Source organism: Platichthys flesus, chromosome 22 (genome assembly GCF_949316205.1).
Source record: "Platichthys flesus chromosome 22, fPlaFle2.1, whole genome shotgun sequence".
In the NCBI taxonomy this organism is placed as follows: Eukaryota; Metazoa; Chordata; class Actinopteri; order Pleuronectiformes; family Pleuronectidae; genus Platichthys; species Platichthys flesus.
In genome coordinates this window covers 5,430,709-5,453,423 of record NC_084966.1, presented here as the reverse complement: position 1 = coordinate 5,453,423, position 22,715 = coordinate 5,430,709, and the positions used below count along the sequence as shown (strand labels likewise).

General features: G+C 47.2%; 1 protein-coding gene across 2 annotated transcripts in view; it reads left to right on the top strand.

Annotated features, from left to right (window-relative positions):
• Positions 1-22,715, top strand: part of pard3ba (par-3 family cell polarity regulator beta a) — a 125,650-nt gene that overhangs the window by 29,160 nt on the left and 73,775 nt on the right. For both annotated transcript variants that reach the window (XM_062380477.1, XM_062380475.1), the window contains exons 5-12: positions 4,206-4,288; positions 8,388-8,474; positions 8,688-8,813; positions 9,916-10,355; positions 12,336-12,475; positions 13,083-13,211; positions 19,349-19,534; positions 22,278-22,439. In XM_062380477.1, coding sequence (XP_062236461.1) covers positions 4,206-4,288; positions 8,388-8,474; positions 8,688-8,813; positions 9,916-10,355; positions 12,336-12,475; positions 13,083-13,211; positions 19,349-19,534; positions 22,278-22,439 — 1,353 coding nt within the window. The remainder of the gene's footprint in view (positions 1-4,205; positions 4,289-8,387; positions 8,475-8,687; positions 8,814-9,915; positions 10,356-12,335; positions 12,476-13,082; positions 13,212-19,348; positions 19,535-22,277; positions 22,440-22,715) is intronic.

Sequence of the window (22,715 nt, the reverse complement as noted above, 5' to 3'; positions counted from 1 at the left end):
AATTCCAGTAAGCCATTTGAACTGTATTCTATTGATATCCTCCCTATTTTATCTATTTTTAAGAGAAATAAAAACTACTCCAATTTTCAGAGGACCAAAGTCGAAACATGTAAACAACATGTAACATCCCAGTTTCCTGTCAGGTCCGTGTTGTGCGCACCAGTCCCTCACTGACAACAAAGAGAGACAAGCCACTGAATATTCTTCTTGCAGTCCAGCTCCGAGCCCCGGGCTGTACTTTGAAAGGGTCGGCTTTTCGAGTGCTCTCCCTCTTTTCCAAACAGGCCGCCACTCAGAGGAACCTTGTCGGCTGCCTTTTCTTGTGCGTGTGTTTGTGATTGTGTGTGAGTGTGTGTGTGCGAGGGAAACTCACATAAGAGGAAGGAGGAGAGAGAAGGAGTCCCCTTGTTTACCCCTGCCGTGTCCGACACAGTGGTGACTAAGCAGAGTCCAGGCATCAGCGGGTGGCGACTTTACATATTTCCTTCATTACAGATGATTTGAAATGCTTACAACAAAAAGCTCCATCCCTCAGCTGCCCGACACGTGAAGCCCTGCCCGGTCCTCCGCAGCCTCATTTTAATCTGTAGCTCAGGGATACTTCCTCCCATGAGAGCATGGTTACTCCTGATGCTCCTGCTCTTTCAAAATAAAACGTTACACTTCTTTATCTGTTGCAATCAGAGTTTAGCCTGTGAGGGATCATTGTTTATTTACAAGTACAGTAGTGCTTTGATTAAGAGTGTCGGGATGCAGAACCGAGAATCTTTGTAACCCGGTCATGTTTGAGTTTCTGAACGTGTGTGTGTGTGTGTGTGGGTGTGTGTGTGGGTGTGTGTGGGTGGGGCGAGGAGGCCGTCACAGCTATATCGAGTCCAAGCCCTGATGGACTTCCTGGGATCAATACGCTATCGCTTCATCCTCACTCATTCACTGTACCTCTCCTCGGCAGACCTCCACTCTCTCACTCACGCAAAACACACACTTAAACCCTTTAAACTAACGCGTGCACACACACTCCAGCCCCTCTTTGTCTTGGAGGAGGTATTGAAAGCTAGATAAAGTCTAATTAAGGCTGATAGAGTGATAAATATGCGGTCGGCCCCTCGAATTGATTTTACCGGCTGCGATGTTGAAGGCCAAGGTTGGCCCACTTCTCTCCGTCTTTGATTCTCGTGGAGTCCTCACACATCGCACTCTTGGTCGTCTTTATCAGAAGAGTTAGTGAATTTGGCAAAAGGCTGAGCGCTGCTAAAACACGCAGTCGGGCCTTTAATTGATTCGTACTTCCTGCCATGATCAAAGCTAATAAATGAGACGTTTAATGTTGCCTGTTAACAGCGGCGGCGGAGAGAGATTTCACCGCCATCGCTTTCCCCCTGTGACGCTTCTTCTCCGGCTCTTTCCGTGCTGATGCCCCCCCACGGGTTTTGGCTGGTTTTCAGCACCTCGAGGTGCAGTGACGCAACACATGTTAACGCAGCAGGAAGTTGCGACTTTCATATGTTTCATTCAACTTTATCCTGCTCTTCTGTGTCTGGCTGCATTGTGTGTGCTTTCCATGCTGGCAGTTGGATATACCTGCGTGTGTGTGTGTTTGTGTTTGTGTGTGTCCCTCGAGGATTGCATGTGTGTAAGATTGTGTTTTCTCAGTCAGGTGATGGATATGACTAAGGTCAGGTAGCACTGGCTCGCAGACTGAAGCTGTGATCTTGTAGTGTATATACATACACACACACACACACACACACACACACACTATTCCTCAAGCGCCTGACATGTAGCAGATGACTACAGCACTCAGGAAGTGCACAAAGAAACACACACCTCATTACTCATCCATCTGACAACAACCACACATACAGAAATGAGTTCACACACACATGCGCGCACACACACACACACACCTCATCTCTCATGTGTCTGCACACCACCCTGTCACTCACACATACCTCAGTACAAATGGCGCCTGAAGTGCACACAAAAAACAGTGTGCAACACAGTAAAGGAGCAGACAACCTGTTAGGGGTGCTCAGACAGGTTTCACAAATTATTCCAGTTTTCATCCCAGGAACAGAAACACATTTTAATCTCTCAGTGACGGACAAAGATCAAATCAATTCAAAACAAACCATGATGTCTGCGGACAATTCAGATGGAAACTGTCAAAAATCTTGATTCCTGTTTGATGTATATTATAACATGTAGGTCAAGTTGAAACACTGCAGTGAAAGTGTTGAAAGGAGCTGAAGTACATGCCCTGGTAAGTGTCAGTTGACGTGTGAGCACAGATGATAATTAGAGTGTCAGTTGAAGTGGTTGTGCCACAATAATATCTGGGATTTAGTACCTTGGTGTATATAACCACATGTTCCTATACAGAACTGTTATAGAGATTGCATTCTTTCATTTGAACTTAAACTCAATTAATAAATAGGCAGGGTTATAAATCTGACCAGACATCTACTTAAATACACACAAAATATATTACTACTATTACTTATACCGGTAATATATGTCTATAAATAAACAACATAAATAATAAAAACCTAAGGAAAACAAATGCATCCAATAAAAGAGTGGACACTTGACTCAAGCCCGTCGGGACGAGGTTTTAAACAACATATGGGTTGTGTTAGGACACAGACAACAGACAATAACAACACACTTATATATACAACCTACGATTGCGATCTACTGCCTCTGATCGTTCTAGGGTTTAAGACGTATAAGCAGCATTACGACTAACTGGAGAGGACGGGGGGGGGGGGAGCACAGATCTGTCTTCTTAGTGTGTTGAGATGCGAGCGGGGGAAGCTGATTGGCCGAGCACAGCGGGGCTTCCTAAGAGGGGAGCTGCTGTTTTTATGTCGACAACAGGACTACTCTCAATCAGGGATTAGATCCACACCGGGCATTATGACGTGATCCCTTTTAATGGCTGTTTATATACATCCGCACATTCCGTATTTTACATAATACATGTACTGTGCTAACTGTGAAGCAGACGTACAAGGGTTGTTATGTTATTGTACCATGTGTGTGTGTTAGTACATTTCGGCTCCATGCCACAATTCCAGTAAAAGTCGATGTACAGTGTGTTTTTGATGCGTGTACACGTGTTCCTGCCAAGCTTGTGTTCCCAAAGGCTGTACCTCATCCTGGGATGAAGTGTGTGTGTAGTGCATGAGGAGAAGAGTGTGTTGCATGCATGTGTCTGTCTGTGTGTGTGTGTGTGTGTGTGTGTGTGTGTGTGTGTGTGTGTGTTGGTTGGTTGGTTGGTTAATGGCGTTGCGGGAAGTTGCACAGCAACAATGGATCCTCCAGCTCATCCTTCTGCCCCCGCACACACATGCTCTCTATTGTGGGGTAATCTCCCACTGCCCAGATAAGTGGGTCACTGTTTGTGCAGGCTGCATATATATATATATATATATATATATGTGTGTGTGTGTGTTCATGAACACAAATCTTATTTCTGTTTGCAGCTCTTCAGAGTCAATTCGTGGAGGTAATATTTGCAGGAAATGTATGCGTGGGGGGGTGGGCGTCCGCGTCCTCCAAAGCATATATTTACCCTGTGTGCGACAGAGGGTCCACCGGGGACTTGGGTGTGGTGGTGGTGGGGGGGTTGCTAAGGAGCGGGCTGGTGGGCGGGGAGCGTTTTTGCCATTAGTACTGGTGACACAATGAAAGTGACAAGGCAGAAGGACCTAATTGCACCCTTCTTGTTTTTAGCGATTTGGGACAATTTCTCCCGGCCGCCCCTCGCGCTCGCCTGAGCGTCTAACAAACGGTTTGACGCTGTCGCTCCTTGTCGTCGTTCCTCTCTTCCCTCTTCCTTGTTTGTTTGCCCCCGGGTTGTTGTTGATTTTTTTCTTTTTTGTGCCGACTTAAAAATAGAGCCTTGCCTGACACGGGGCAGGGGATGGAGAGAGGGGGAGGGAGAGGTAGCTGGATTGAAAAAATACATAGACACAGAGAGGGAAGGGACAGTGGCGCGTGGTAGGAGGAGAAGCGTCCGGCGTTCGTTCTCTTCCTGCGAACGTGATTGATGGTGGCGTTAGTTTGTTTTGCTAATAGACAGCGGGCCTCCTCCTGTTAACTGACAGGCTACGGTGCGTTGAGTGTCTGTGTGTGAACGTGGGAAAGTATCAATTCATCACGAACGCTCGATGACTCGTGTTTCTGCTTTGTTTTTACAGGAAATCAACCATGTGCTGAAAGGAGCGTTGGACCGACTGCACACAGACGACCCACCTGCCAAGATGAGCAAGGCTAACTTCAGGTAAGAGTGGGTGTGCAGGTGTGTGTGTCTGTGTTTGTGTGCGTGCGTTTTTTGGTGTGAATGCAGCCGCAGACAGATCATAGTGTGGTGCAGTGATGGAGACTAGGATTAAATCTCCAGTCTTTATGTGACAGGCTGACACTGTCACTGGATTAAGCAGTGTGTGTGTGTGGTGTGTTAGATTGTGTCTCTTTGTACCAGAGATTTCATGATAACACAAAATGCTTCCCGTAAGACAAGGGGACTAAAGCACAGTAAGTTAAATTAATTATAAGATGATGAAATTAATTGAACATTAAAAAACACGGCAGGGGATTTTGAAAGATCTAAAAATAGTTCAGTTTACAACAGGAGCTAGTGAGCATCCATGTTTGTAGTCTAGAAGAATTTAGAAGAATCATGATTTTCTTGATTAACATCACAATTCTCTCCCATTATCTATTAATATATTGATTTTCATTTATTATTCAAACTGTCAGTCTAAATAAGACTCATCCTTATCAGTAAATAACACCTCTTTGTGTTTAATATCATGCTTTATCCAACATCAGTTAGACATGAGGAGGTTCAGTGACACTCAACTGCTGTGAGCGCACACAAGGGGACGGCGGAAGCTTATGACGCAATTGATGGACATCTAAGGTGTTGACCCTGGACTCTGATTGCATGAGACAGGTTGACTTTACCTGTCACACCCCACAGAGTAGCTGTGATTGGTTGTGCTGTTAAAAGCTCACATACCCTCACAGATTTCACTCATTAGCTGGATTAACGTCCTGGAACTAATGATCATATTCTGTGTTTTTTACAACTATATTTTGGATTTAGATTTTTCTAGATTAAATGCAATAATTGTTGTTAAAGGCCGAATGTGTAAAGCTGTGGTTATGCTTAACGGATTCACAACTGGCATTTCCATGTCCGGAATGAGGCGCTAGGATTTTGCTGGAGTCATCTCGTAAATGATAGGTGTCGGCGCGGGAGAAAGACACAGAAGAAGAAGAAGAAGAGGAAATGAGAACAGAATGGTTTTTTGACACAGGCATGTTTCCTCCAGGAGATCGGCCTTCTTTGCCTTGACAAACAATCCACCGAGGTTTCCCCACAGTTTCCTGCAGAAAGCCTTGTCTCTACCACCAGCCTCTGCAGCCTGCCTCTAGGAGCCATCTGAGAATGTAGGGATGGACCTATTCACAGACTCTTTGTTGTGCTAGACGTGCACGCCAAGTTGGGAGTTGTGTGACCAGCTGTAACCACACCCCAGCGCCGGCTGATATTATCTAGTTTCTGGCATGTTGCAGGACGGGAACAGGGAGAATAAACGATGCTTAACAATTAGCCAACTGTCAAATTCATACTCCAAAGAAAAAGGGTGCCGCGTCTTCTCAGAAAGTTTGGTCCTTCACCCCCATCATAAGAAACAAGGAGCAATGACAGGTCGAGGGACAAGAGAGAGACATGAGAGCAATTACTGAGCCTGAGGAGAGAGCGGAGGAATGTCACTTAGTGAGGACGGCTGCTACACAAGTTTATATACATTAAATATATATAGATGGTTGACATTAAAACTGTAACTGTTATTATATTAGAATCTCTAAGAGGCATATAAATGGGAACATTATTTTAGGGCTGGAGTCAGGGTTGATTTTTGTTTCGTAAATGTCAAAAAATGGTTAAATAAACATAAAGAAACTCATATTTGTTCATAATTAGTTTTCTACTAAGTCAACTGATAAATCACTGGAACTATGTTGAGAGAGTTTTGTTATTTATTGAACCAGTGAGCGCAAAATCTAACTTGACCGCTTGTATCAGGAGCTTCAGATAGAAATCAATTCTGTGAAAGCTACACTCACTTGGTGTGTGTTTGTGTATGTATGTGAGTGTGTGTGTGTGTGTGTGTGTGTGTGTGTGTGTGCGCATGCACGGGCGAATGAGGCGACTCTATGTGGGCGTGCACAGGTATCTCACCATGGCAACCTCCCCTCCACCACCTCTGTTTTTGGGGCGATCCACTCGCCCACCTGGGGGACGACGGGAGTTCTATCTTCACTTCTCCCTGCTGTCAGTCACGCAGTTGCCATGACAACAGTTCGCCCGTCCATCACAACCCTTCACCTGTCATCGTCCTGCGAGCCCGTGACAAGAGTACAGATAAATCCCCCCCCCCCCAAACGTTCTTTTACAGAAATATCTCAGGAGAGAGTCGGCGGCGCTCAGGAGAAGTCTTGGCCTCCAGTGACAGATGGTGATTTTTCAGAGTTCTTCCACCACAGCAGTGTCTTGACAACGCCGTGATACAATAGAGTGCACGGCTCTGACAGATAGTTTGCCATGGTAACAGATGGCCGGCGGTTGAGGAAGCCATGGCGGGGGGGGGGGGGGGGGGGGGCACGTTTTTTTCGCCGCTAGTCCCGGCCACGACTTTGTTAGGCACTCCGCCGCCGCTGTAGAGGAAGTTGACCAAAAGTGGGAGCCTCCATCTGTCTCGCTCCTCGTTTCCACTTCGCTCCCAGTGGAACGAGTGTTTGTTTGTGTTGGTATCAGTGGGACGCTGAACCGGGGGAGCAGAGCTATTCTGCATATTAGCGTGCTGCGCTAACAAGCCGCCGCTGCCTGTGATGAGCTTGTTTGTGTCGCCATTTTTTTTTTTTCTATAAATGTAAATGGGCTGAGTGTGTGTGTGTGTATGTGTGTGTGTGTGTGTGTGTGTATTCGTATGTGCCACACACACACTGCGGAATATACATCATTCAGGATGAGCTGTGTGTGTGTGTGTGTGTGTGTGTGTGTGTGTGTTTGTGTTTGTGTGCCTATGTTGTTCTGACTTGATTGTTTTTCATCAACGAAAGTAAATTCAAAGAGTGTGTGTGTGTTGTGCACGTGTGCAATTTAGATGTAACTGTGTTTCCTTAATAGATGTAAATTTGATGCATGCGTGTATCTGTGAATTCAATTTGGAGGAATTTGACCGATGGTGTTGTGAGCGTGCAATAGATGTAGCAATAACAATGCAAATTGGGCGTGTGTGTACATAAGTGTGTATGTCAGTTTGTGTGTGTGTACAGTATGTGTGTGTGACCCTGGCAGAGGTTAACAAGAGCAGGGAGACAGTGACAGAGGAGTGTGTTATAATGATCCCAGCCAGACCTTGGACTTGTGTACGTGAAGGAAACACACACACACACACATTGAACTTCACTGTTCTTGTTCTCACACTTGTTCACTTTGTTTTCCAAACACAAACGTCTCATCACTTTATAAAAGACTTGAATAAAACTGGAAAGAAGAAATAAACCGCGGCTGAATGGAAATAGCGGATGGTGGTAAAGAGGATTTTTTCAGACTGGATTTTAAAACTGAAACTGGCCCGATTACCCTCCAGCGTGCAGCAGGTGTTAGTTTGATCCATGTCCGGGTTTATTCTGCAGCCGCCGACCACGTGAGGATCGAGACGCTCTGTCTTCACTTTAAGTGAGCTGTCATAGCCTCCATCTGCAGTCTATCGCCCATATAAGGATTGTGATCTTCCTCTATGCTCCCAATATGCAGGTCCCCTGTATTTGGCCGTCCCACATCGAAAGTGTGTTGTTCTTGTTTATCTGCCGTTGAAAGCCACAGTTCAGGCCTCGGCAGAGATTATTAGAGGAGCTCATTCTACTTCATCTCTATCTGCTGCTCTATCTGCTGCTCTATCTGTCTGCTCCTTCATCTCCTGCTCTCTCTTCTTTTGTCCACCGGCTAGATTGGGTGGTCGAGACGCAGGTAGATAAAGGGCGAAGTAGCCACCTGTGACACACACACACACACACACACACACACACACGCACACACTGTTCTGATGTTAGATATAACTATCTGAAAGCTCATTTGAATGCCTCTCTATGCAGCCTGGAGTAAAATGCAAATGTTTTGAAAAGCTTGCACATAGAAAGCTTGTGAGTGTGTGTGTGTCTGTGTGCAGCTGTGTGTTTTTGCATCACTGTTTTTTATGATTGTCTGCACAACTTGAATGTACCTCCTCATTTTCCGTGTCTTTAAATTTTGTCCTCGGGTGTTTATTTCTCAGTGGGTGAGTTTTTCCTGTTTCTGTCGACAGCACCCTGACGAGGACGGTGGAGATTGCCGGTGACCAGGGGCCCCTGGGTATCCACGTGATCCCCTACTGCTCCTCGCTCAGTGGACGGTAAACACCCACACTCACAAACACACATGTGCACATATAGCTAAACACTCACCTCCCACCACTTGTAATCAGTCAGACATTCATAAGGAAAAGCTGATGGCAATGTTGATTCGTAGAAATGCACAACACTCAAGTGTTGGCGTGTAATCACACACGTGTTAACCTGCATTCATATTCTCTCTCCGCTGTGTGTGTGTGTGTGTGTGTCGCAAGGACCCTGGGCCTTCACATTAAAGGCATCGAGGAAAAAAGCCTCTCCAAGCGGGAGAACATCTTCCGAGACGACGAGTGCATCGTCCAAATCAACGACACGCCACTCGAGGACAAGACCTTCGCACAGTAAGGACGCTGGGGGGGGATGAGCTGGATGCTTGTGTGTTCTAAGTTTGTGTCTCTGTCTGCGTCAAACACTAAGCTGAAGCCTTTGGAAGCAATTATTGAATTGAGTTTTTAAAGATTTGTCGTTTTAGAGGCCATCAGGGGATTTTCTTGTTTTGAATATGCAAACAAAGAAGAGTTTTGGGGGGTGTAATAATCTACTGGATCTGAATCTACAGTATATCTCAGAAAGGCTTGTGTTGGCAGATAAACAGATGAAGTGGTCAGGCTCAAATTCAAACAGATTCAAGAGGACGACTTCTGCAATCGATTTCATCACTTTCCCGTTTTCACTCACTCTGTCGACTGGATTGATTTACGGTCCATCTGTCCACTGTGCAGAGGGAACACGAGTAATAAGTTGATATCGACACACAGCCCTTGAAATAAGTCTTTATGCGACAGTGATGCGATTGTAAGCGAAAGCCTCAAAAGCAGAAACACAACATCTTCGCTCTTTGTTTACGTGTTTGTGTGTCGGCTCCCGCTCATCCTCCACCGCCACAGCCAGATCCCTCACCTGTCACTCAAACTTGTTTCCCTCGTCAGACAAAGATAAATCTTTCCTCATTCACCGCCTGTCGTATCTCTCCACCACATCTACCCTCCTCTCTGTCTTTTCATTTTTCCATCTTTCAAGCAAACACCTCCTCCTCCTCCTCCTGCTGCTTTACTTCCTCTGTCCTCACTGAACAGGTCCATTTAACTGCATCCCGCTGTGTTAACTGTGTTGTGTTGTTGTTGCGCTGCTGGTAGACTTCTGCTGTAAAGTCCTCCTCCATCTGACGTGGGACCGCCGTGTCCCACGCCAGCTGGAAGAGTCCAAATCCAAATTGAAACCGAGCTCCATTAACTGCGCACAAGCCTCATTCACTCTGCTCGTTCTCCGCTTTCCAATCGTCTGCTCTCCTTCTGTGTTCTGCTTCACTTTGCCCAGCTCTTTCTCTTTTTTTACAGTTTTGTATTGTTCCCAAAATGAATATGTCCCACTCTGAGTTTGTCTGTGACTAGAAAACACATACCCAATGCCAACAATGTAAATATTTCTATTCTCTCCTTCCAGGTCACAGGAGGTGTTCCGCCAGGCCATGGGCACGTCCACCGTGCGCCTGGAGGTCGTCCCCGTCCCCAACAAGCTGCGCTACGAGAAGAGCCTCATCGGTCAGCTCTTCACCGGCGACGCCAAAGACCTCTCGGCAAAGATGAAGAGTCCCATGCTGGTCCGCGCCAAAACAGACATGCACCCGCACCCGGAGCCCAAAGCACATTCCAAACCGAGCAGTAATGTAGAAGTGAGGCGGCCAGACACGCGTGCCAAGACCCCGGAGCCACCTGCGGCATATGCACCGGCAGACGAGTTCCTTTCCAGTAACGGCTCCTCTCCGACGCCTTCAGTCAGGACAGCAAGCTCCTCCCCGGCGTCCAGGAGCCCCGTCCCCCCCGGCCTGCCGAACCTGAGCAGCAAGAAGGGCGGCAAGCGGATAAAGATCGACCTGAAGAAAGGTAAACATGCAGCTGAATCCCACCTCCTCCGTGCTCAGCGCTTTTATTTGCAGGAACCTCGACTTCACAGCTTCACTACACAGACTGTGTCGCCCGAAAGGCAAGATGGCAGCGCCCACATCCAGGATGTTCACTGAGAGGAAGTGATGACGCATCCTCCATCTCCATGTACAGTTTATGGTGTAGACCCAAAAAATCGACATGCAGTCTGATTCCATTTAATTTGTCGTTTTCCACAATTGTTTGAGTGAGAAAAGCTGCACATTCTCTTATTCCTCTCATGTCCTCAGTTGTCATGAATCCAAATTGATCCCCCTGCTCTCTTTTTAGCTGCTTAGTTCTAGTTTTATCCTCCACATTTGTTTTCCTGGTGTAATAGCAGCTGACGTCCCCGGTGTCAAACGCCGCCGCCGCCACCAGAAGTGATTGATTTGTGTAATTCCTTCTTTTCCTTCCATGGAAACGCTCCGGATCAGTGAACACAAATGTTGTCTGCAGTGAAAATAACTTTCCGCTCTCGAACATTTTCTTCCTCCTTTATAATCTTACGGTATAACCACACGCGACATCTGCTTGTTTGGCTTTTAGCTCTTAACCCCGTCTGAATCAGTCCGTCTTCCCCACCGCCGCCTTATCTCTGATCCCCCTAAAACACATCAGTGCTGGGACGATAACATGGGAATAGGTTCTTGTGACTGCGAATGGGTTCTGTTCCAGCAACCTGTGGGATTAAGGGGCAGTGAAAGGATGACAGTAATTGGGCGACACACACGTACAACCACACACACAAACACACACTAGGTCCAGGTGAGAAAGGAAGTAGATCCCCTGATGAAAGCGTAGCAGAAATTGGGCTCCACACTCTCCAGCTCAAAGCTCCATTCACAGCTTTTTTTTCTCCGGCACCTTTTCTTCTCCTTCTCCTCCATCCTTCTTTTGTTTGATTTATTCCCCCCCACTCCCTCCTCCCTCTATCCTTTCACCTGATGCAAGATCAGAGCAGAGGATATTATGGGGTTTCTAGCACCCTCTCCCTTGGCAACAGGCTCTTTTCTCTCCGTGATTGACAGGCGGTGAGGTTTAGGTGCGCTAATGTAGGGCAGGCAGAGGCTTAGCTCGGAGACCAGATAGCATCGCTCGCCGCCTTTAGTATGCCACGCCGGCTTTGCTCTCTCTACACACACACACACACACACACACACACACACACACACACACACACACACACACACACTGTGTGTGTGTGTGTGTGCGTGGCACATTTCACTCATGGCTTGGGGCTTGTGAGGCCGTGAAAAAGGGAGAGGATGGAGCCTCTGGGGGTTGATGGCACTGTGTGTGTGTGTGTGTGTGTGTGTGTGTGTGTGTGTGGGGGGGGGGGGGCTGCAAAAATGTGCACACACACACACACTTGTAAATGTATACACAGATAAACGTTGGATCACACGCACAAGAAAAATCTTTGTGGAAATCACGTTGCCTCCCCGGGGAGGACGGCTCGAGAAGGGAATAATATCTCAGGTTCTTCTTTCTCTCATTCTCTCTCTCTTTCTCTCTGCCACCCCTCCACCCTCCTGCCATCTTCTCCCTCCACCTCCCTTCATCAGCCACCGTTCGACCTGCTCACACGTGAAATTAAAGGCAGAGTCTGTCTAATCCGGCCCTCTCTCCGGGCTGCTCCGAGGCTGAGCCAGGCAACTAACCCCCCAGAGGAAAACAGGCACTTAAACAGTAGCTAATGTGGAGGACGATGCTGAAACCGCAGACTGGTTTCAGATGGACGTGAGAGGAGGAGAAAGGGAAAAGTCTGCGGCGAGCAGAGAGACAGAGAGGATAAAAGTGACAGAATAAGGAGACCAGGGGGGAAATTAAATTAAAGAGAAATGAAAAAGTCATAAATTACATAATTAAGTCTGGTCTTGCAGGGGAGATTGATGTCTCTAATGCACACTGTGACGCAGGCTGCTTTTCCTCCTGCAGGCACGGAGGGTCTGGGCTTCACCGTGGTGACCCGGGACTCCTCGGTCCACGGGCCGGGGCCGATCCTGGTGAAGAACATCCTGTCGAGAGGTGCGGCAGTTAAAGATGGCCGCCTGCAGCCCGGAGACCGCATCCTGGAGGTAAGAGACGAACCTCAACCTGGTGATACCCCACGAAGTAGAAACACAACAGGAAGTGGGTATGATCCTCATTTGAAGTTGAGTGGCACCCCTGCTGGTTGAACTGAGTAGCTGCACTTTACCAAGCAAATATTCAAATTAAATTACGTTTCTACACATGCAAGTATAGTATGTAAATATTAGATATGGAAATATTAGGTTGGGATCGGACTGTGTTTGTAAACCAGTTTTAAAATAAAAAAAAAGTTCCTTATCTCAAGTGGTCACTAATAATGACAATAGCTTCGGTTTTATTTTACTAGAATTACAAAAATAGGGAACACTGCAGTTATATATCCATAGTTTTAAACCCCTTGACTATAAGAACAACTTTCACCTGGATAAGCCACATGACAGACAGCAACCGCTTTCAGTTTTTGCCCAAGAAACAGTCCCTATCGAAATCTTTAAGACGAAAAACATGAAAACTTTCATTTGATGTACGTTAGGGAATTTAATATGTTGATGTCGTCTGATCCTCTACTAGTGTGACTGTTAGTGGAGCACTGCCAGTGGATTATACTGTTCACTTTAATCTACTCGTGTGTGTGTCTGTGTGTGTGTGTAGGTGAATGGAGTCGACATGACAGGCCGTAGCCAGGAGGAACTCGTAGGCATGCTGCGCAGCACCAAGCAGGGAGAGAGCGTGTGTGTGGTGGTGGTGCGGCAGGAGGACATCTTCCTGCCACGGGAACTGGTAGGAGAGCATGAAGGCACAAAAACACAGCAACCATGTCCTCACCCTCCTCCTCCTCCTCCTCTTCCTCTTCTTCTTCTTCTGTCAGTCACTTTGCCACTTTTGTTGCTCATTTCTCTTCCGTGGAGGTCTCTGGTTTGTCGCTTTCTCCTCCTCTTCGTGTCTTCCTCTCCCTCCCCTCTTTTTTTTTCCTGCACATGTTGTCACCTTTGATGCCCCTTTCCCTTATAACACGACACACACACACTGACCAACGTACAAACACACTCAGTGCACGCTCCGGCCTTCCTGTCCCGCTCTGGTTTGTTGACACAGCGATGCCACAGGAAGTCGCCCCCGCACACCGCAGCCGTCCCCTGGGAAGCGTGCGAGCACGTGCACGCCTGCTGACAGGGGTGTTAAGTCATCGTTTACCTGCAGCGCCTGACGGGGTCACAGGTCAATGTCAGGGCTGTGAATGTGACACGGGTCGACTGCGCCTCACAGAGGACGTTTCATCAACAAACACACACACACGCACACATTAGTGGCCTCTTAAAGTCTCCCGCTCTCTGTAACTGATGTTTTTCACCCGTGCGCCTCTATTCTCTCCCCTCTGTGGTTATTCTGATTATTCCCTCTCCTTTACTTCAAAGAGCGGCGAGGAAGGCTCTCAGGGCTTTGTAGTGACTGATGCATATTCACACCTAGAGTTCACGCAAACACACACACACACACATATAAACACACAAACTCCTAAACACGAGTCCTTGATTTAAAGAAAAAAACAAAGTTGAACACACTATGCCGTGCACACACATCACACGATCTTTAAACAGCCGAGTTACTGCTTCCGAAAATAGTTTGCCCTCATTAATGGCCCGGCAGTCTTGGCATAACAAGTGCACTTTGAAGAGCCTCTACAGTCTTCATCTAACACTTGCTTGTGTTTGTGCATTAGACGGAGACTTAAGAAAAAGAGAGAGGGGGGTAGTGGAAGAAGGGAACGAAAGAAGGAGAGGGAGAGAGAGAGAGCTTTCACTCCTGTCTCCATCGAGGCTGTTGAAGTTGTTGGTGCCCCATGAGAGATCTGGCCCTTATCAGCACAGTCCTCCACCTCAAAGACGGTTTGATGTCCCCCCTAAGCGCACACACACACAAATACACACACACTTATACACACTCACACACACTATTTACAGGTACACACACAAAACTCAGGCAGCTGCGTGAGCTTCTGCGTCATTGAATTTGCATGTGCAGCCTCTCCAAGAGGGAAGCATTACCTAAATACACAGAGGGAAAAAAGTAGTTTATCATTAAAAGTGGCCAAATGAGCAAATGCAAACACACACACTCTGCAACTCCAGCAGAAAAGAAGAGATGCAGCCCCTCAGTAAACAACACCCTCACCTTCCACCAAAAAATCAACACACTCCTCAAAACCGAGAAAGGACATCTTCCTCTTTTTTTGTCGTCCCTGTTCCTCTTCCCTTTCCCCCCCAAGTAGGAAATTGCCGTGAGGTGCGGCTCGGTCATACACAAAGATGTAAATGGACGGAGATGCAATAATTCGACGCGGCCATCTGCCTCCTCTGTCACCAGGAAATGTGTTTGTCTGTGTGCCTGTCGAATTCAGTTCAGGGCGCTCATGAATATGTATTGTTCCACTGACTGGAGAAGTCTGCCTCCGTGGATCCACAGAACTCTGGTCATATTAGTTTAAATCACCATCAGATGCAAATCAGTGCTTCATTATCACAGTTTCACATCCGGTGGCTGCTGAGATTAATTGGCTGAATACAGTTTTTGGAGTTTCCCCCCGATTAACCTCGCTGGAGCTGCCGCAAATAATGAATCGACGATATCGGCTTATTGCTCCTATCAAGGTTTTAATTGGGTTTACTGTTGGAACACTGTCAATTTAAGACATATTCATGATAATGGATCAAAATCGATATCAGATGCGATATTTGGGAGCATTTATGTCACATTTGAATGATATTCAGGTTTGTTACCTGTTGAAAATCACTTGATCCCAGAAGATCCCTACAGGAGGTGCTGTGGTGTAGACCCCTGCCTCTGTTCTCGAGCTTAGAGTTTAGATGGTATAAGAAGATTAAGAGTAGACATCCATGTTAGCAGCTTTGTGAGTTAGTTTTTCAGACCTTAACTCCCAAAGTAAAGAGCGGATGGAAATTTGAGTAAATCTAAAAAGCTGATTCCCAGAAAAAATGTGAACCTGTTTTCTTAGATAAAAAGTAAGACATTCATCATGAGTGTTTGTTCGATATTAATCAGAATAATATGACCTGTGGTTATCATCCCTACGAGTGCTGCTGGTATCTGTAGTAACAAATTGCATAAAGGACATTAATGCTGTGATTTAGGGACGACGTGGTGTCAGAGGTCGGCGGAGCTGCAGATCAGCAGCCCCTTGTGATGATAAGAGTTCCGTGTTTTGCCAAAGAACACTTCAGCAGAGTCAACATCTGCTGACTCATTATTTTGAACCCGGGTCGTGTTCACTTTATTTATGGCAGCTGCCAAACTCCGGCGCTCACATGGTTCTTCCTGGAGGAACTCCTGAATGATTCGTTTCAATAGAGAAGGTAATGGTGGTTCTAGAGTGGTTTTGGTGAAAGCCTTGGAATTAGCCTCGTTATGAGGAAACAAAGGGAGGCCGATTCTCTCGCCCGTCTCCTGTACTCGCCTGCTCTCTCTCAGTAATTAAAAAGTGATAACTTTCTAATCACACTTTCCTCTGTCAGCATTTTTGCGTCTCCATCGCTCTGCGCTCTGATTATTCCAACGGGCCCTCGTTTTGTTTGAGATTAGAGAGTTTTTTGTGTGTGTGTGTGGGGGGGGGGGTTCAGCGGGAGCGTGATATGTGTGTGTCTGTACGAGTGAAAGTGTGTGTCCGCGGTGGAATTCTAAGTTGGCCAAGGACAGGATGGAGGGGTCAGTCTGCACATGGTTGACCCGAGCTGCCAGTGAGCCTAGGCCGCTTCACAGGAAGAGGGGTCGTCAGACAGAAAGCCACTTTGCTACGTCGCCGTTACCCTCTCCTCTCTCTACTCATCCCCCCATGCTCCACAGCTCTCCCTCTCTTCCTTTACTCCTCTCTTCAAGGTGGAGTTTGCTTTTGTTTTTCTCAAATTCACTCTCCGCCCTGCGCCCCCCCCCACCTTCAGCTCGCACCGGATTTATCCCTCAATCAGTCATTTAACTTTCCGTTTTCCTCATTGTGAGGTAAAGGTGTAGAGCGGGGGAGGAGGCAGACATTAAGGCGATTAATTGGCAGCTCCGTCGTCGCCGGCGAGCGCGGCGAGATCTCATCTTAATTGAATGTCGCTCTCACCACTAATCTCACCGCTTTGAAACCCCCCATTTAAAAATCCTCAGCGACAAAAGGCTCTGTGTGTAATCGCTGTGTATCAACCCCCCACCCTCTCCTCGCCACCCACCCCCGGGTAAGAAAAAGCTCCCTTTTGTCTCCTCACTCTGCCGTTGAAGAGGGTGGTCTCTCTCCCGGCTAAAAGCTTGTTAAAGAGCCATGGCTGAGGGCTGAGGGCTGAGGGCTGAGGGCTGAGGGCTGAGGGCTGAGGGCTGAGGGCTGAGGGAGGGGGGGGGGGGGTCACCGAGCGGAGCCAAGGGGTCTCAGCCACCCGGGGGACCCAGTCCGCCCCCAAGGAAAGGGCATTAGAGGGGGTATTAGTGTGTGAGAGTGTGTGCGCCTTGCTTTAGGACCACCACTGAGATCCAGCTACTTGTGTAAATAGATTCAAATCAGCAGCGAGACACAATAAATAAACACGACAAACAAACGCGCTCCCTCAACTTTAATAGCATTCCAATATGGTGGTTTTTCGTTTCCCAGATCCTTCAGAGCCCGCCGCGCTCCGATCACCGCCACCCTCACCTTGTGTTGTTGTTGCCGCAGCAGCGAGATCACAGAGGTATTTAAAAAACCTCCCAGGTTGCCATGTGAGCCCTCTCAAGTGTCTCTCCAGCAGGAAGTGGCGGATTGTCTTTTTAATTCCTCCGGTTTTGAGTAACGCCGCTCCTTGAATCGGCTTGTTGATAAAAATAAGCCCCGACTGAAGCCGTTGTGTTGCAGCGGAGTAGAAAATAGTTTGTGCGTTTGCTGTTTCACGTGGAACAGAGTGTGATCACCGCCTGAGAGGGAAAACCAATTCCAGTTAATCGCAGATGTGTACTTGAGGTATCAGAAGTAAAAGTACACAAAAACAATTGTAGTAATACATGTTTTATTCATTTTTATTATTTTAAGTTTTTCACAAAAGGCTGTTTTCACATTCCTCTGACGGCTGGCCTCACATGCTAAACAAAAAAAACTTTAAAAGTTTGAATTGTTTTAAACTCAGTCTGGACACGTTTTTAGGCATTTCAGGGACAAAGGTCACCACGAAAATGTCTCCACCACTATGAGTCTGTCTCTGGTTAAGTTCATGCTAGTTTAGATAATGAACACGAGGAAATGATAAGTGGCTTGAGCATAACGAGCACTCGAGGGAGAACTTGGGACAATGGGGCTCAAGGTGGTGGAATCCTAAGGACACATGACTTGGAATAAGTATTGCAAGTTTGGTTTAATTTCATTTTAAGTCGGATCCAAACGATCTTGGTAAAGTGTAAGAAACTGAACATCGTGACATCACTGCTGGTCTTGACGTCTGATGTGAGAGCCTGAATCCCTCGGAGCACAAACAGCTTCCTGAGTTTAAATCCAAAGTGAAAGCAGTGACTAAACACAGCCTATCAGCTCGGTGCAGATGACCTCCCAGGTTTGAGCTCCGTTACCTCTCCACCGCGTCGAGAGCCCTGACTCACACTTTTGGACCGGAGCGTCTCCTCTTGGCCTCGAGGCTTCGGTGGGCTGTTGTTTTAATTAAGCACCTAGACGAGTAGTGCTGACGGTAGGGAGACAGACATGGGAGAGAAAAAAAATGGTTCCGGAGGACATGTTTCCCTCCCACGTCCTTCTTCCTCGTGCAGGGGAAATGTGAACATGGATTCCTGATTTTAGTGGAGCGTGATGTAAGGCTGCTGCAATCCTCGAACGGGCGCTCACATCTTTAAAGCTGGCACGACGTACAACTGGAATAACGTATATACTCATTCCGGCAAAATTCACTTATTTCTCATATATATCTGAGCCGCTGCTGTGTGTCTGAATAGAGTAGACCCTCGATGTGTGAACATATGCACACGCACACACCCTCTTAACCTTCCTCCGCGAGGAAGAAAAACGTTCAGGAGTGAAGTGGCGTCGAGGCGCCTCCTCTCCGCGGGCCCTCTTTTCTCGGGTGGCTGAACCTGGCTCTCCATTTTGCCGTCCTCTAATGACAGACATTTTCCTTTTTCTCTTTTGTTGCCCTATTTCTCCCCGCTCCCCCCTCCGTCTCATTTTCCTCAGATTAAATAGCGCTGGGTGAGATGCACCTGTAGGAAGCAGAGGTGGAACGGGAGATCTGTGGAGGAGGAAGGAGGAGGAACTTGGAAAGAGGGAGAGATTGAGAGATTAGGTTGAAATGTAAAGAGGGAACCAGGGAGGGGAGCAGGAATGAGAGTAGCTGGTGTACCTCAGGGATGGGTTATTACTTTTAAATGATCCTCTGCGCCTCCATTCTCTCTCCCCCTCCTCCTCCTCCTCCTCCTCTTCCTCTTCCTCTTCTTCCTCCCTCACCCCCTCCTCCCCCACTGTGCTCCAGGAAGAAGTATGAAAGGTTATTATGTTTCCTTTAGAAATGGCTCGCTCTCGCCTTTTCATCTCCAAATGGAATAACCTCTCCACCGTGGCTTTCTTCTCCTCCTCACTACACCTTCATCTGTCTTTTCGGTACACAACACCTGCTCCTCTCTTTCTCCCTTATTTTCTCATTCCATCTTTCTTCTGTTTTCCCTTCCAGCAGCCGTCTTCCATCTCTTTAATCCGTTTCCCGTTCACTCCTTTTTTTTCTGTGTGTAATCACTGTGATTTAGGAGCACGCATTATCACTCAGTGCATTAGATATGGTGCTGCCGCCTCAATCACATACAGCAATTACTATGTAAAACAGGCATTAAAGGGGAAAAATAAGTATTTGTTAAATCCTGTATCCTTCCATCCCTCCTTCCTTCATCTCCTCTTCCAGAAAGGCGAGGAAGCCAGCAGTGTGGTGTTGGAGGACGGCAGGGAGCAGCTGATGTACGAGATCCCCCTCAACGAGTCGGGCTCGGCCGGCTTGGGCGTCAGCCTGAAGGGAAACAAGTCCAGAGAGACGGGAGAGGACCTGGGCATCTTCATCAAGTCCATCATCCACGGAGGAGCTGCGCACAAGGTAGAGGACCCACAGATTCTGGCTGTGCCTGGTAGCACGGGGGCTTTTTTATTTGGGAGAGAAAATGAGGGTGAACAATAAATTATTGAACAGTTGCAGACATAGATGTGTGATCATAGGTTTCCTCTGGACTGAGGAGTTACTTCACTAGAAGTGTTTAGTGGATAGCTGAGGAAATACAAATACCACGGCAGTCAACTTGTGACAGAGATAGAGAGAAAACATGAAGCAGGATATAACTGGAATCTGGCATCTTGATGTTTTGGAGAAGACACGTTTCTTCATTATAATATAAAAGTTTCCATAGAGTCTCTAAATGCCTCATTAGGCTTCTGCCGTCACAGGAGCTGTTTAAAGATCCTTAAGAAAACATCAAGCGTGAGAAATCTGAAGCATGTTGGAGACGCAGCTAGATGTGTGCCTTTCTTTTGACTTCATCTCACAAGGGGTTTTACAAAATACAGTTTTATCCAGATTTTTTTTCCCATGAAGATTTCTCTTTTAAATGTTTTCTTCCTCTTTTTCCACCTCATTGTATTTGCGACACTCTTTCTGATGTCTCTCTCTCTGACGCCTCCCTCTTATCTCCTCCTCCCTTGCACCTCTCGCCTCTTCCATCTCATTTCCTGTCTTTCTTCGAGGCCACGCGCGCTCGACTTCCCCCGACTTTTGACTGCCACCGACCCGCGAACGGCCTTACATCAGCACTGCAGCCGTCTTATCTGTGTCACTCAGTGCTCCCTTCAAGTTGTAAGTGCATCGGGGAAAGAAAAAAAAACATCCCGTTTCAGCACTTCGGAGATTCCTCCACTTGGCCTGAATACACGGCCCTCCTCGCATGTCGCAGCTCCTCCTGCCCCTCGCCGCTGCTCCCAGATCTGCGCGGCGCGATGAGGAGGCGCGGGGACGAGTGTGGCGTTGCAGATAAAACGGCAGGTCTGGGATCAGGCCAGACAGCCGCTCCCCGCAGTGCTTTCAGAAGTCACTCTCAGACAGCTGCCGGTGTGGATAGCGCTCCGACAGAATGGCCCAGTAAGATCTGCAGCTGGGAAAAACAGTTTTTTTTTCTGGGACAAGGAGCCACAAAAGAGAAAAAGGGAAGAAGTGAAGGAGGAAGAGAGACAGACAGACAGACAGACAGACAGACAGACAGACAGTAGCGAGGGAGGGAGGAAGCTCGTTGAAAGACGGCAGCAGGTGAACGAGGGAGAGAAGGGATGTGTTCTAAGAAGGAAGAAATGAAGCGGTACTGAACAATAGAGGGATGGAAGGAGGCGGAATGAGAGGAGAATGAGAAAATTGAAATGTGGAGACACACAGCAGGAACACAATACATGAGGGAATGCCTGTCTGCGTGTGTGTCTGTGTGTGTGAGTGTGTGAGTCCTTCTCAGTGTTGATACATGCTAATGAAAAGCAGCTTAAAGGGCCTGATGAGACTTTGCAGCATCAGGCCGGGACAGAGGAAGGAAACCGGGTGTCCCCTGAGTCTGACTGACACACACACACACGGACGCACACACACACACACACACACACACACACACTCACACAGCAGGCGGAAAAAGGGGAGGAGATGAGAAAGAGTCACAGAGAGATTTAACCTATTTCCATTAAAGAGTTTTGGCTGCTGTCAGGGCCCCGGGCCTCGGTTCTATATATATATATTATTATTTTATTTATTTATAAAAAGGTTCTTCGACTTCATCCCTGTCGTCTGATCGATTCTAAGAGTCTGCTTGAGGAAATAAATCAAAATGACATGTATCGTGCTGCGGCTGCTTACTTGGAGGACGGAGACATTAATGTGGAATATCACAGACCACAGACACCCACTGATTTTAGCATAAACATCAATTTTTGATGACATCTTTGGATTTGATGCCGACACAAAATATCTATGGGTGTGAGTGTGAGTGTGAGTGTGAGTGTGAGTGTGAGTGTGAGTGTGAGTGTGAGTGTGAGTGTGAGTGAGTGTGGTGCCATCCGAGTCTGCATTTGAGGGGTCAAGCCAGACGGTGCCTTGTTAATGAGGTGGGGTCAAAGGGCAGCGCTGACCATAATGGACCAATCTCAACCACATACTCACACACACACACTCTCACACACCATGAGAGTCTTTATCGTGCGTGTGTGTGTCTCAAAGTGCCTTCATCTTTATTGTTCTTTTTTCATTTTGCCCTTTGCATCTCTCTTCCCGTTTGATCTCTCTCTCTCTCTCTCTGTCTCTCTCTCTCTCTCTCTCTCTCTCTCTCTCTTCCCCTCTCCCCCTCTCCCTGCAGGGCACCATTCTCTGTAGCCTCTGTACAAGAGGCTGCTCTTTAAAACACTTAGAAGTGATTTAGTGCCCACAGAGGCTATTCCATTAGCCGCTCTATGTATTTATCATGGCTCTCCCACTCTCCGTAGATTGCTAACTCTACAAAAAAATGTTTTACGCCATCCCCCTTTTTCCATTTCCTTCTCTACTTTCTCTCTCTCTCTCTCTTTGTCATCCCTCGCACACATTTTATGCCTCATACGATTTCTCTTCTTAATTCTCCTACTTTTTTTTGTTGTCAGATTTGCTTTCTCTATTTCAGAGTTTTGTAGATATTACTTTTAAAGCTTTTGAGAATGAGACAACAAACAAAAAACGCCCTTTTCTTCCTCCTGTATTTCCCTTGTTCTTGAAATCTCTATCAATCTTTAGGTAGGTTATTCCTTCATCTAAACACTCTCCATTGCCGTCTTTCCCCCAACAGGACGGCCGCTTGACCGTCAACGACCAGCTGGTGGCGGTGAACGGCGAGTCGCTGATCGGCCGCTCCAACCACGCCTCCATGGAGACGCTGAGACGCTCCATGTCGTCGGAGGGCAACGCCAGAGGCACCATCCAGCTCGTGGTGCTGCGAGCGCCCAGACAGGTACCAGTGGGGGGAGGGGGGTGTAGAGCATCTACAGGTGTATTCCAGTCAGAGGAAGACTTGCCGGGTGACGTGCCTGTTTCACATTTTGTCAGATTATTTCAACCTAACTGGATTTTAGAAATCAAGCTCCTGCTGTTGGGAAAAACAACATAAAATGAACGGAGTGACATTTTTAGGTCATGGAAGAGCTTGGTTTTGAAAAGTCTTGGATGATGTTAATAGCATAAAGCTTCACTATATCTTTAGTTTTTTTAATATTATTAAATCATATTT